We start from the raw sequence: 15,156 nt of genomic DNA, 5'->3' as shown, positions 1-15,156 counted from the left end.
ATCCACTTATTAAATCACCAGTCACTTGTTAAAATGAAAGTGAAAGTTGCTCAGTCGCTTCTGACTCTTTGCAACCCCAAGGACTGTAGCCTGCCAGGCTCCTCTGTCCGTGGAATTCTCCAGGCCAGAACACTGGAGTGGGTAGCCATTCCTTTCTCCAGGGGATCCTCCCAACCCAGGGATCAGACTTAGGTCTCCTGCATTGCAGGCGGATTATTTACTGTCTGAGCCACCACGGAAGCCCAGTGGCTTGTTAAGAAGCATTGAATTCATCATGACAGAATTGAGACTATGCAGTTACAGTTCTGCATACGGGAGAAACCTTTTCGGACTGATTTAACACTAAACAAAGCTTTGCCAAAATGTTTTATTTCATGTTTTATTTGAGCCAGCACCAAATGATAGGCATTGTTTCCTTTTAATTGAACCCATACGCAAATCGGTAGAATATTCCAGATCCTCTGGAAGAAATCTTTCCAAGCTCTATTTGAATTACTTGATTTATGACTGAGTCTTGACATCTGGATCTCACACTGCTGTTCTTATTCTAGCAGGCACACTCACAAATAATATGAATTATCATTTTAAAGTAGTTGTGTGTGTCTCATTCCAAAATGGACACCAAGTTTGTTTGGAGTTGCAGAGTTAACAGGAAAAAGAGGAGGGAAATCAGGCCTTTTTGTTTGGTTGGGCTGGTAGTCCTAGCTTCAGAGACTTTATGGCTGAAGCAAGGAAGAGGCCAACATAGTCATTGAGCCAAGTATGTCCCGCTCTTCCACAAAGAACAGGCATTCTCCTTCCCAGTCGAAGGAGAGCAAAGGCTCACTTACTGTATGCAAAGATGCTCCTTGGCCTTCTCTTTCTATGTATAAACTCAAGCACACAATGCCATTCTGCTTCTTCTGAGTATCTGACTACTTAGAACAGACCTAAGAACAATCCTGTGTTGTACAGTGATCAAACCAACCTTGGATTGCGACTTTCATTCCTCCTTTTTTCTAAAGGGATCAAGTACAACACTTGGGAGGTCTATATAAAATTCGGGAATCCAGAAACTGCAGGAGAGAATCACTTTTGGGAGAAGAGCAGAGAAGTCTACTTCTACTAGAGGATGAGATGATTAGATAGCATCTCTGACTCAGTGGACATGAATATGAGCAAGCTCTGGGAGACAGTGGAGGAAAGAGGAGCCTGGTGTGCTGCAGTACATGGGGTCGCAAAGAGGTGGATATGACTTGTGACTGAACAACAACAACAAAGAGAAGTCTAGTTCAGCAGCAGTTGTCCATGGCCAGGGATGGTGGCAATAGCTGTCTGTGGCATACATCTAAGGATCTAAGACAGGGTAGTTGTCTCTAGGCCTACATATGCTATGGTGATGGTGGTTTAGTTGCTAAGTCGTGTCCGACTCTTGCGACCCCACGGACCGTAGCCTGCGAGGGTCCTCTGTCCATGGGATTCTCCAGGCAAGAATACTGGAGTGGGTTGCCATTTCCTTCTCCAGGGAATCTTCCCAACCCAGGAATCGAATCCAGTCTCCTGCATTGCAGGCAGATTCTTTACCGACAGGCACAAGGGAAGCCCCTACATATGCTATACTTCCATTTATTTTGTAGATTGTGAAATCTGCTTCCACAAAGAGACAGTAAAATTGGGTTGGGAGAGAAAAGCAACCTAGAAGAGCAGAAAAGGGAGAAGGTGAGGAAAAAGCCTTTTCTATATGGAACAAATTAGGGGCATCAGACTTCTGGGGACGGGGACACTTTGACCTCATCTTTACCTTTGTAAATATCCTCCCCACTCCCCACTTTGCTCTCTTTTTCTCCTGATGTATTCCACCTGTTAGTACAAGGAAACTTTTTTCCTTAGACAAAAGATTATAAAGAAATGAGTCTGGTCAAGTTTTGTTTGGCTTTTAATATTCTCTTTAAAAATGTTCATGTTTGTCATTAGCCAATCACAATTTCAAACACACTATGGAATTTTTACCCTTCCATTCCATTTTTAGAATACAGTTTTTGCCTAGACTTGGTAATGGACCTATTAATCCTTCACTGGATAGAAAGGAAAACTCCACATTTATGACTTTAACCAGGGTTCTCAACTTGGCATTACTGACTTTTGAGGCCAGGAAATTCTTGTACAGTGTTGGATATTTAGCAGCATCCTTGGCCTATGCTTACTAGATGCCATCAGCACCAGCTGTAAAATCCAAAAATGTCTCCTGATATTGCCAAACGTCTCTTAGGAAGAAATTCCTCCCCTCACCCTAGAAACACTGGCTTTAAGAAAATCATTAACATATGAAATGGAGATATTAGATACCAATTTTAAAACTCAAAATCTTCATTTCCCAAGTATTTCAATATTTCATACTTGAAAACTTTTTTAGTAGATCTTATTCATTGCCTATCTAATGGCCATTTCCCAGCCCTCTGTAATTACATGGTGGGCTGATTCATTGATCTCTTTTCTTAAAATTTTTTTGGCCATGCTGAACGGCTTGTGGAATCTCAGTTACCCCAACCAGGGACTGAACCAAAGCCATTGCAGTGAAAGCACTGAATCCTCACCACTAGACTACCAGAGAACTCCTTGATTCATTATCTCTGAGCTGATGGAATCCTGTCCCAGCCCCGGAAGAGATGCCAATCATGCAAATCCCCTTTCCCTTTGCCAGTGGTTGGTCAAGGGATGGGAAGCATGTAGCTCGGTTCTAGACAATGAGAGATAAAAGTGGGGGAATGCTTGGGAAGCCCTCAAGATTTTAAAAAATATCAATAAATAACAATAAATAAGATCCTCTCTAAGAAAAAGTCTTTCAGCCATCTCTCCTTTTCACCCACTAGGATTTTTGCCTTTGAGTGGGGCTATGTTGCTTGGAGCTTCAGCAGCTATCTCACAGTCACAAGGAACTAAACAGAAGGCTAAAATGCCAATAGCTTGAGGAAGGTAAAGTAGAAAGAACAAAAGAGCTTCAGTCCTTGATGATGTCTTTGAACTGTTGACCTGGCCTTGGAATATCCACCTTGGGCTGCTTGTTAGTTGAAATAATTCAACACTTTCATTGCTTAGCTAAACCAACAACTGGTACACTATGGTCTGTGTGTCACATCCAGGAACTAAGAATTGTTCTTACAGTTTTAAAAGGTTGTTAAAAAATAAAAATAAACACCCATATGTGATCCACAAAACCAAAATATTTTTACAATACAGCCCCGCACAGAACAAGTTCACCAGTCCCCAACCTAAATCCCACTCATAGCAGATGTCTGATGATTTGCTACCCAAAGCATTGCTAACTAATAGAAGTACTAATGTATCCATTTTATAGCTATGGAAACTGAAGCTGGGTTGGCCAATTGTAGGCTTGACTAGGCAAGTCAAATACAAATTTGCCATTATTTCAATTCAATGTAAAGTTAAGCCAAATTGAGGCATCACAAAAGCATTAAACCTATTCCTTAGGGCTTTAAATAATGTTTGTACAACAGGTTTGATGTTACAAATCAGAATAGACAAGGCCTCTTGATTAAACACAATGTGTTCAATGAATACCTTCAAAGGGGGCCAGACTGTGCCACTATCTAGAGCACCAAGGCATTTCCTGCATTAGGAAATCAAAGCTGGAGACTCCAAAGAGGAAAAGTCATTACAGAAAAACATCAGAAACAAACTCACAGATATGATCAATTCCCCCTTCTACTTGCTGACACAGTTCCTTCACTTCCTCACTGACTCACTCAGAGAGTGAATCTTTAGGGAAAAGCATTCAAAGCCTTCCTCCACTAACTATAGCCCCTGTGTAAATCTGCAGTCAAGTCAGCACGTTCTGTCATGTAAACAGTGACAAAATCTTAAGTACACTCAGAGCACTGGGTCTAGAAGAAGGCACACAAGACTGTGGACAGCCCCTAAGGTGCGTGTTGTACAGAAGTTACAGTAAACACCTGCCAGCATCTAACCATGGAGCTGAAACTGAGCACCGAGCGGTGGCAGAGCCAGGCTTCTCTCAGTTGATCCAACCAGCATTTCTCTGCCTTGGTATCCCAGGACCTGGCACACAGCAGGTGGTCCGTGAGGAACAAGCGCCCTGAGTCTACACCCAGTACTGGTCGTGCTTCAGTGCTGGGTTGGTTTGTCGGCAGAGCGTGACCATGTCAGGATCCAAATTCACCCATGTCTCCCAAGGAGCACATCTTCCTGCTGGCTCGGAAGCTGGAGACTTCTCCATGCGTTCACACTGTGGGGCCCTGAAAAGACTGACTGGAGGACTGCCAGAGCTTCTTAGGAGAGGCGTCACTGTGACAGCAGGAACCGTTGCACTCCTTTCTGGCCTAGGACCCGCGGTTGGGGGTTCTAGGTTGATCTGGGGCTTAATAAGAGGTTTTGCCCTCTCTGCCTTCTGGCCCAGCAGCCAGACACATGAGGCCACCACGGTTACTATTAGCAGGAAGAGCACCACTGTCAGTGGTATGATGACCATCAGAGGGTGACTGCTCTCCCTGGGGTGGGTGGGGACCCAAGGGCTGGCTCTGGTGGCATCTGGTGACCAAATGACTCTGGTGGGAGAAGCCATGACATCCAGAGTGGGCTCTTCACCACTATGTCGTCCCCAGGGAGCTGCTTCCGGCCATCTGGTCTGGGTCAGCTTCCCCAGAGTTCCTGTCTGTGTTGTGGGTCCCGAGGAAACCACAGGCTTTTCCTGAGAAAGACCTATAGTCACAAGGTTATCAGTGACTAAGAAGGAAACATCGGGGGTGAAAGCCTGCAAAAGAAAGGGGTCAGGTGGCACTATGGTGAAGGGGAGACACGCTGTTGCTGGCTGGACGTGGTCTGCCCTGAACAGAAACGTGAAGGAGTCATTGAGGCTGTTGGGGCCTGTTAGATTGGCATGCGGCTCGAGCATCAGCAGTCCTTGGTCAATATCCCTCTGAGTGAACAGATAGCACCTTCCAAGGCGGTGTCCCGGCCTACTCTCCGTACAAGTCTGCTGTGGACAGGGGGTTCTGTCACTCCAAATTTGGGATCACTGTTAGTCCTGTTAGCAAGCTCAGTAGCATCAAGGTCCTTTCTTGTCAGCTGATGGGCCGCTCTGTTGGCAATTGTCAGGTTTGACACAACCCGCAGTAAAGGCTGCACTCGGATGCACAGTGTTTGTCCTGTCAGCTTGCTTTCTGAGGTAAACAGTGAGAACTGTAGCTGGTCCTCTGAGGCAGTGAGGTTGGTCATGTGCTAAGACAGCTTTCCTAAATTCAGGTCTTTCTGTCCAAAACTGACGACCGCCTGGTCTTCAGTGAGCAGATGGCCATGTCGGAGGGGCCACATTATCTTGTAAGTGATATGGGGGCTCCTCCCGTTGGTCACTGCTGACAGGTGAGCACTGGTGATGGTGACACTTGTCTGGCCTTGTGGAAGAAGAAGGTCAGTGAGGTTCACAAGGGTGATGGAGACGGGGATGGCATCCAGGTGGAAGAGCTTGTAGAGTGGGCGGTGCTGGCCATCGGTGACACTGAAGTAAAACGCTCCGGAGGATGGGCTTCCATCTTGTATGAACCACACCTGAGAGTTATCAATGTCGGCTTGTGTGAAGCGGTGAACAGGTATATGTGGATGGTGAGCCATTGCCAAAACGCCATTATTAGGATCACGGATGATCACATACCTGATCTCTTCTGGAGGACTGTCTAGATCTTCCACTTTTAGGTTTTCAGATCCTAAAACCAACCTACTGCCCTGCAGAACTTGCAGTCAAAGCCCTTTTGTCTTTAATTCTGGTGCTTGGTCGTTTATAGGAGTGATGGTGATGTTAAACATCTCTTCAAGAAAGTCAGCCTCTGGCTTCATGGTGGACTTGCCCTTTTCATTGGGCCAAATGGCAAAGCTAAAGTTATCAGCCAGTGATTCAGAGTCATCGTGAAGGTATGTGACTCCAAATTTATTGATTATATATTGAGAGAAATTGGGTTTTCTTTTGGTAATATTTCTCTCTCCAACCATAAGAGTTCCATGGTGAGGAAGAGATATAACTTGGAACCAGATTTCACATGAAGAACGCTGAGATTTGGGCAATTTAAGGAAGAGATTGGACGCATCTAACTTAGATTGATCAATGAGAACTTTGTCTCCCTCCTTGACAACAGCTCCTGTTAAAAACACACGTAAAGAACAAAGTGGCATTTCATTAGAACTTTCAAATGATCTCACATTTGCCCGTCCCAGTGGATGATTCAAAACACCTTAGTTCCTGAATTAGCATTGCTATCCAAAGCGTACTAAAAAAAAATAAATTTTAAATACACACGCCCACACTATTAAGTCAATATTTCAAGTAAGAGAATTTTGAACCTTGAGATTCACTTATAACAAGTTCATCTCCTAACTTTCCTACTACTGGACTTTCTCTTACCATAGAAACAGGTGTAGCTTTCAATATCTCTTTCTTTTTAAGAATTTACCCTTTCTGTTATGTTCATTTTCCATCAACGGTTTTCAGTCATGGGCATGGTGAAGTCCCCATTTGGAAGTACAAATAGGAATTCTTGAAATTTAATTTTCCATCCTTTTCCCACTGAAACTATTAAGGCTCAGGAGAGGAAAAAGCAGAGGCCCAGAGAAAAAGCACACATAAAGAAGTAACACATTTCATAGCCATATAAGTTTTATTTCAAAGATTGATATCGTGGCATTGATAATTAAAAAGGGAAAGATTTAGTCCCCAAATGTCCCTGTTTTAGTAAGTGGAGATAAGATACTGACCTTATCAGTAGAATAAGGTGGAATTACCTGTATTTGCAAGCAGACGACTCTGCCGACCAGGTTCGTTAATTTCATATGAAATAGTTATATGAAACTCCTCAGGGCCTAGAGCTGCTGGCGGGGAGGACACTGTGAACGTGAAAGAGTCTTCCGCAGTCCAGCCTGTGTTTTCCCAGTCCATATGCTGGTATAATATCAGCTGTTCACTCACCTGGCCAGATAGTAAGAAAAATCAACCCCTGGTTTCAGGGATCATATGAGAATTAACATATATCCCAATTGGAAGAGATACATGTTTTTTCAAGGTTTATTCATCCTCAGAATATTGCACATTTCCATGCAAATTCAGGAACATTAAAAGTGTGGTAACTTATTTGTCAAACCTAGGTGATTCTCTTACCAAAAAAGAAAGAAAAGCACATTGATTTTGAGATGACTGATGCCTATGGTATCTATATTACAGCAAATTTATACTGAACCTTTACTTCCACGTCAGCATAATAACTACCAACTCCCAACCAATCTTGCTTCATATGTATTTCTACTTTTCTGCCCAACAGATTATTTTGAAGCAAAACACAGACATCAAGTCATTTCATCTGTAAATGCTCTAGCAAGTATTAGTAAAAGATGATTTTTTTCAAATATTCAGTTACCACCCATATGGCATCATTTAACGTGGTCTTCTGGCACCTATAGTTTTTATGTATTTGCAGTTACATCTAGAGGTTTAATAAAAATCAGGTTCAATTTTTCAGTAAGAATGTTTTACATGTATATTTCCTCTTGCATTGCATCACAAGGCAAAATAATGTTGGGCTTCTTCTCTTTTGGATATGTTAAGATTGATAGGTGACTTCAAGTGTTGCCAGACTGATCCAACTATCTTTTTTTTTTTTTTTTGAAGGTTTCAAGTATACTTTATTTTTTCAAACATGCCATATTTTAATGGGTACATAGTACTTTTACTTGGCATCAATTATTAGTTGATTTTGAAACAATTCATATTAAACCAGCTGGGATGATTACTGTTCTCTCCATTCCTTTGGGGTGACTCTGCCAACAGGCGATGGGTTCCACTCTATTCCAATTTGTGTTGCTGTATATACCCATACAGCAACACAGAAAGTGGCTCCACTAGCTAATACGGCATTACCATATTTGTCATGGAAATCAGGTGCCCGCTTCTGGTGGATCTGCCTTGCCACTGCTTGCTGAATGGTTTGAACTCTCAGACGACTTAGTGCGTTTTTGGCCAAGGGAAACATCCTGAGGTTGAACACAAAACGGCTGCAACTACAGCTGCTGGCCTCTAGCAATTCGTCGTCTACTACCCTTGCAGACTCCTGATCCAACTATCTTTAAGCTCCCCATTAAGTCTATCAACTAATAGTTTTACGTGCTCATTGATACAATTGCCTCAACTCATTATTTTCATGGGTTTCCCCAGTGGCTCAGACAGTAAAGAATCCGCCTGCAATGCAGGAGACTTGGGTTCGATCCCTAGGTCAGGAAGGACCCCTGGAGAAGGGAATGGCTACCCACTCCAGTATTCTTGTATGGGAAATCTCATGGACAGAGGAACCTGGTAGACTACAATCCATGGGGTCAAAAGAGTCAGACACGATGGAGAAACTAAGCACGGTATTTTCACAGTGACAAAACACTGATATTATTCATCATTCCTTCTTCATTCTTATTTGGAATTCTTCTATATAGAACTTTCTCTTATTAGCAAGTTGGCTGCACTGATATACAGTACATGTAGGACAGACAGGATAAGTATTTTATTCTTTTCCTTATCATATCATTCTTCAGAAGCAGTCCCTTGGCTCCACTCCCCAAACACTGACCATTGGTTTTGTTTTGTTTGCTTGAGAATCATCATTAATTCATGAATTTTAATATAAGGTGTATGTCATTCTCTTGCAAGTATTACTCCTACTGATTGTCAAATTTTCCCATCTTGCTTAAGATATTTTTCAAGATTTACTCAAAGTCCTTAATGTCTGTGGTCTATCAACGTCCTTTTTTTGAAAACCTTTTTATTTTATATTGGAGTATAGCCAATTATCAATGCTGTGATAGTTTCAGGTGGACAGCAAACTCAATCATACACATACATGTATCCGTTCTCTTCCAAACTCCCCTCCTATCCAGGCTGTCATATAACACTATCAAGGTCCTTTTTATATCAATTGATGGAGGTGGTCCCACCCAGCGTTTTGTTGTCCAGATACCATGTGAGCAGCCCTTCCTCCAATAACAGTGATTGAATGCTCTAAAACTATAACCACAGAAGGGAAGGCTAAAGATAAAACATTCAACCCTTAATTGCAATAAGTCACATCTTTTTCTGACCTGCTATCTATCATAATATCTGAACTTACAGGTAGGTTCTGCCAAATTACTTGACTGTCTACGTCAAAAGTGCTGAGGATAAACCGTCATATAATTTAGAGAAATTTTCATCAGTAGGTATTTGGAAATACTGCCTTCCATATCCATGGGTTCCACACCCAAAGATTCAACCAACCATGGATCAAAAACATTTGGAAAAAAAATCCCATAAAGTTCCAAAAGTCAAAATTGTTATGTATAACATACTGGCAATGATTTATATAGCATTTATATTGTATTAGGTATTGTAAGTAATCTGGAAATGATTTAAAGTATACAGAAGAATGTGTGCAGGTTATATGCAAATACTATTCCATTTTATATATGGGACTTGAGCATCCTCAGATTTTAGTATCTGCAGTGGTGGGGGGGATGGTCCTGGAACTAAAATCTTACAGATATGTAAGGATGACTGAAATGTATTAATTAACAGAGGTTTGGCAATGCGTTGCTCTGACTCTCTGCTCATGACAGTGGATGTATCTAGAACCAGAAAGGCTTTTGGCTAGTGAGTTTCATGGAATAAAAGATCTGTGTTCCCAGAGTAGCCACAACTGCTGATGAGGAGTTTTTTGTTTCTTATCCTATTCAAGGATAAAGCAAGGAAGTGCTGTCACTTGGGGATTTTAAGTGGGGAGAAGAAAATATCATCTCTCAACATTTCCTAATTAAAAAAACAAGGTTACTCATGAGAAACTGGACTTTCTCCAAAGATAGTAATTTCTGCTACTAACTAGTAACTGAATACCCCAGAAGTTCCTGGAGAATAAGTCAGTTTTATTTAGTAGATCTACCATTTCTATTCCAAGTTTAAGATTTATGACAAAAGGTTAGTTATAAATATATTCCTCCTCCTAGAAGTAGGTGACTGTGCCATGGATATTAGACCAGAGGATGGTTCCCAAAATGTTTCCATTCTGCTTAAGAAATATAATATTATAAGGCAAACAAGATCCAGTCTCTTAATATGAACAGTAACAGACTATTAACCAGGAGGAAGGTTTTTGTGGATACAGGTCATTCGTGCCCACTGCTTCTTTGGTATGAGTGAAAGTCAGCTTCCCCAAAAAATATATAACAAATTATTATAATAATCTAAGATCTTTTGATGTCTATTGTAAGGAAAATGATTTTCCTATGGAAAGAATGGTTTTCATAGACGGGAAGAGCCGACATGAAGGTCAGAAATCTTCTGAAAGAAGTAACTGCAGAAGAGTCTTAAACATAGTTTTGCATTTCAGGCGCCTAATGTAGGAGAGGTCTGTCCTGAGTTCTGTTTTTGAAAGGCATTTTAAGACTAAGAAATTGTGGATAACAAAGTGACATTTTACATTGGCGAGTGGGAGAGAGAATAGAATTAGATTCATCTTGAGTGTGTGAGCTTTAAGACCAGAGAACAGGTAACTGAAAGGGCTGAGCTAGAAGTCAAAGGAAGTGAGGGTGCCTGTGGAATGTCAACTTGCCAGTCACGCCTTGAAAGAGGATAATAGGGTTGAGGTGATGTTTAGAAAACAACTTTGACTTCACCAGCTTTAAGAGTCAGGTTCTAAGGGGAGTGTGTGTGTGTGTGAGCGTGTGTATTTGTGAGAGTGCATGTGTGTGTGTGTGCATGCTGACAGAGGGCCAGAAAAAGGAGAATAAGATCAAGACCTCATGAGAAAAAGTGTAGGGTCAACCTGAGGAGAGAAGGTTCTCAGAGAAGATTAGGAATTACATGTTACCTCAAATAGAAAGCAGCCTTAGGAGCAACTTCCAACAGCTCTGCATATTTCCACTGTGTTAAATATAGACAGATAAACCACTTAGCAGAATACCTGGGCTCTGGGATTAAGGGGAGGGGAGAGGGGTGTTTTTGTTTCCTATGGATTTAGATTAGCCCAGATATTTTCTCTTTTACAATCTTTCTGTTATGTCATTAGAAACTGAATGGTGTATAATTCCAATATAGAAAGAAAAATAGAAAATCAGAAAAGTCAGGGTTTCCCTGGTAGCTCAGTGGTAAAGAATCTGCTTGCCAGTGCAGGAGACACAGGTTCCATCCCTGATCCCAGAAAATTCCACATGCTACAGAACAACTAAGCCTGTGTGCCACAACTATTGAGCCTGTGCTCTAGAGCCCTTGAATCACAACTACTAAGCCCATGTCCCAGCTACTGAAGCCCGTGAACCTTAGAGCCCATGTGCTGCAACGAGAAGCTACCGCAGTGAAAAGCCCATGCACCACAACTAGAGAATAGCCCCCACTTGCCGCAACTAGAAAGTCCACATGGCAGTGAAGACCCAACACAGCCAAAAATAAATAACAGATACAATTATTTTAAAAAAGGAAAGAAAACTCACCATTTGGCAAACAACTAGTAATAAACGCTTCAGGTAAGAATCCTAAAATGACTGCTAAAACTAGTGAGCTAAATTATGATGAGAAACAGGATACTTAGATAGTTCCAAAGTGTCTCCTCATAGATACTTACTAATTTTCAAAGGGGAAAATAGTACCTTCACAGTTGAGAAACCTGAAAAACAGCACCTGACCAAGTGATGAAAGAAAATATCATCAGGGAGAGGGCAAAGCGAGCGCCAGGCAGGAAGCTCTGGGAAGAATCCAGCCTCTCTTGTGGCTCTCTTGCCCCAAACAAGAGGAAACATCAGAGAAAACCAAACTGAGGGACTTCCTACAAATAACTGGTCTGTTGGCCACAGAAAACGGCAAGGTCACAAAAGTCAACATGACTGTGGAATGGATCCAGATTAAAGGCAGCTAAAGGCTCCTGACACCTATTTGTCATGTTTTGTGCTGTGGGTTTTCCCCTCTGCCATAGAGGACATTCACTGAAACAACTTGTCATATGTGACTAAGGTCTATAGATTATAAAACAGTATTAGTGTTAATTTCATGCTGTTGAAAATTAAACTGTGGTTATATAAGAGAATGGTCTCTTGTTTTTAGGAACTGTACAGAACTAAACATAAATGTACTAAATATAGAGGTAAATAGATACAAATATGTTACTAAATATAGTGGTAAGGGGGCCATCGTGTCTGTAACTGGCTCTCAAAACTCTCAAAATATCAAAAGTGTGTGTGTGTGTGTGTGTGTGTGTGTGTAGGGAGAATGATACAGGCAGTTAAATGCTAACATTTAGTGAATATGGATGAACAATATAAGAATTTTGTATTCTATTGTTATTTTTTTCTGAGTCTGAAATTATTTCAAAATAAAAAGCTAATCTAACAATTTAAAAAAGTGAATCCTGGGGTGTTTTACTATATCAACTTCAAGAAGGGGTCAATAGTCACTTTTCTCTGATGACTCAGTGTATGTAGAATGGGAGAAGTGCCTTGGGCACTGTGAAATCAACAAGAGGCTGTAGACTATCCCAACATGCACCCCACCTCCAAATTGGTCCATTTCTCTAGGACTTTACTGAGGTTGAATTCCTCTCCAAATGGGTGAATATGTAGTTCCAAATCCTAGACCTTCTCAGAGTAGTGCTTTTACAAGTAGGGACACTAGGATAACACCCTTTGGATCTCTGAGATCTAAACATTCTGGATCTCATATCCTTTATTCCTACCAAACCACAAAGAAAAACATTTATCAGAGACTAAAGAGACAGATTTGGCTCTAAGAAGGCTAGGGATTCTATTGGTTTTTGTGTGATGGGTTAAAGTTTACAGCTGAGAGGCTCCTGAGATGCTCAAAGAAGTTGGAATTTCAGTAACTCCTCTCCCTCCTCGCAGTGACAGGGCTAGCTGGAAGCAGAGCAGGGGCCTGAAGCCAGATGTCCAGGCTTATAGATAAGAGCTCTTTCTTTAGAGCCACATTACTGGCAACTTTTTGACCCCAACTACTTGAACCATTAACCTTCTTCCTCCAAGAAGGAAAAGGATGTTCATTAATATAAAAATGGAAGCATAGGAATGTAGTAAAATTTGAACCCTGGATTGATCAGCCGCTGCATGGTGCTTAGTTACTCAGTTGTGTCTGACTCTGCAACCCCATGGACTACAGCCCACCAGGCTCCTCTGTCCATGGGATTTCCCAGGTAAGAATATTGGAGTGAGTTGCCATTCCCTTCCCCAGGGGATCTTCCTGACCCAGGGATCTCCTGTGTCTCCTGCATTGGCAGGCAGATTCTTTACACTGAGCCACCCAGGAAGCCAGATTGATCAGGCCCAAAGTCAAATATAAATATGACCAACTGCCAGCTCTGTGGCTTTCATGCAAGTCATTTAATCACACTGAGCCTCCATTTATGCATTAAAATACAGAATCGTATCTGACTTGCAGATATGCATTTGACCTAATTGGTCTTTTGCCATATCAATGTTCAAAATGGCAGGCTTTGGGCATTTCTAGGGCTTTCAAGAAAGGATCTAAGCCTTAACTAAACAATTCCTTACAGATGGAAGGCTATATTCGTTTTTTATAGTGAATCATGGCATGAGAATATTAAGCAATCAGAAAGTTCTAAAATATGCCTAATAAAATAAATATTTTCCCAAAAAACAAAGGAAATTGTAGGCTGGAATTTTGACACACATTTTGGAAGCTTACTTTCAATTACTTTGTAAATAAGTATTAGCTCACCATTCTATGGGCTGCCCAGGTGGTGTTAGCGGTAAAGACTGAAACAGCTGATGCAGAAAACATAAGGGACACGGGTTCAGTCCTTGAGTCAGGAAGATCCCCTGGAGTAGGAAATGGCAAGCCATTCCAGTATTCTTGCCTGGAGAATCCCATGGACAGAGGATCCTGGTGGACTACAGTCCACAGAGTTGCTAAGAGTTGGACACAATTGAAGAAACTTAGCATGCAAGCATGCACCATTCTACACTTGGTGATTCAGTAAATATTTAACAAACAGATACACTACTTACAAAGTGTTTTACAAAATTTAAATATAAAGTGTACATTTATATCATGAAGCAGTAGAAATAAGGCAATCCAAGACATCTTACCCATTTATTTAATAAAAACACATTGACAGTACCTAACTTTAATTGTGCCCTAAATATATGCCAGGCATTCTGTTTGGCACATACGTAACTCACTTTATTTTTGTTTTAGGAAGGATTGTTATATTCATTTGACAGATTAAAAAAAAACAACTGAGGCTCAGAAAATTTAAATAATTCACTAGCCAACAGGTGTAAGAACTCAGTTTTTAATTTAGTCCTGTGTAACTCCAGAGTTCATTGTACCTGTGTGTGGAAAGCTCAGTGTGTGCTAAGTCACTTCGGTCATGTCCGACTCTTTGCAACCCCATGGACAGAAGCCCGGCGGGCTTCTCTGTATATGGATGTCTCCAGGCAAGAATACTGGAGTGGGTTGCCTTTTCCTCCTCCAGGGGATCTTCCCGACTCAGGGATCACACCTGAACTCTTACCTCCCCTGCATTGGCAGGCGGGTTCTTTACCACTAGTACCACCTGGGAAGCCCAGAAAGCCCAGTGACACTATAGTAAACCAGAAATTCACAACATAGCCTCTCTAACCCTAAGGAATTCAGGAATGTGGAAAGTGAATGGGTAGGTATGATTAGGGCAGACAAGTGCCATTTTGGTCTGGCCTGTCTAGGACACAGTCACTAATCTCACCAAAAAATCTCTATCTTGGGCAGATATTTGTAAGGAAAGGAGACTGCAGGAATCCAAACAGTTAAAAAAGATAAAATCTCCAAGGTTCCACATAGGTTAATAAAAAGTCCTAAAGGCTAAGACTGGGAAAACAACAAGCTCCTGTGCTCCTGAAGGATGATCTCAGAGAAATGACTCCTTTCTATGTGCCCTTTCTTGTTTCCACCAGGACTGCAGGGTCTGCATGGGACCACCATGTCTACAGTCACTACTGGCCAGAGCTTGTAAGGATTCAAAGAAATATCTTTCCCATACTGTATCTATTACAATAGCAAGCTAAGGGAAGGTTGTATTCCTTTTCTTTACTGCTGCCATTGCAGATAAGGTAGATTTTCTCACAGGACACTGAGGGAAAGAG

At 41.6% G+C, this 15,156-nt stretch overlaps 2 protein-coding genes across 2 annotated transcripts in view; both read right to left on the bottom strand.

Moving 5' to 3' along the window:
* Positions 1-4,744: 4,744 nt before the first annotated feature.
* The window catches only part of LOC133046594 (chondroitin sulfate proteoglycan 4-like), a 60,027-nt gene continuing 49,615 nt past the window's right edge, over positions 4,745-15,156 (bottom strand). Inside the window, exons 6-7 of the mRNA XM_061129476.1 lie at positions 6,787-6,970; positions 4,745-6,146 (exon numbers count right to left, since the gene is read on the bottom strand). Of these exons, the coding sequence (XP_060985459.1) occupies positions 5,752-6,146; positions 6,787-6,970 (579 nt within the window). The 3' untranslated portion in view covers positions 4,745-5,751. The remainder of the gene's footprint in view (positions 6,147-6,786; positions 6,971-15,156) is intronic.
* On the bottom strand, positions 7,665-8,117 carry LOC133046592 (cytochrome c oxidase subunit 7B, mitochondrial). Its single transcript, XM_061129475.1, has one exon. The coding sequence runs from the start codon at positions 8,025-8,027 to the stop codon at positions 7,785-7,787; it is 243 nt and encodes an 80-aa protein (XP_060985458.1). The 5' UTR covers positions 8,028-8,117; the 3' UTR covers positions 7,665-7,784.

The sequence above is a fragment of the Dama dama genome, chromosome 25 (genome assembly GCF_033118175.1).
Source record: "Dama dama isolate Ldn47 chromosome 25, ASM3311817v1, whole genome shotgun sequence".
Classification (NCBI taxonomy): Eukaryota; Metazoa; Chordata; class Mammalia; order Artiodactyla; family Cervidae; genus Dama; species Dama dama.
Note: the sequence above shows the minus strand (reverse complement) of the source record. Positions and strands in the feature narration are given on the sequence as shown.

What these genes read in the sequence shown, in the direction of transcription:
- LOC133046592 (XM_061129475.1), bottom strand. Translation starts at nt 8,027, where the DNA reads ATGTTTCCCTTGGCCAAAAACGCACTAAGTCGTCTGAGAGTTCAAACC.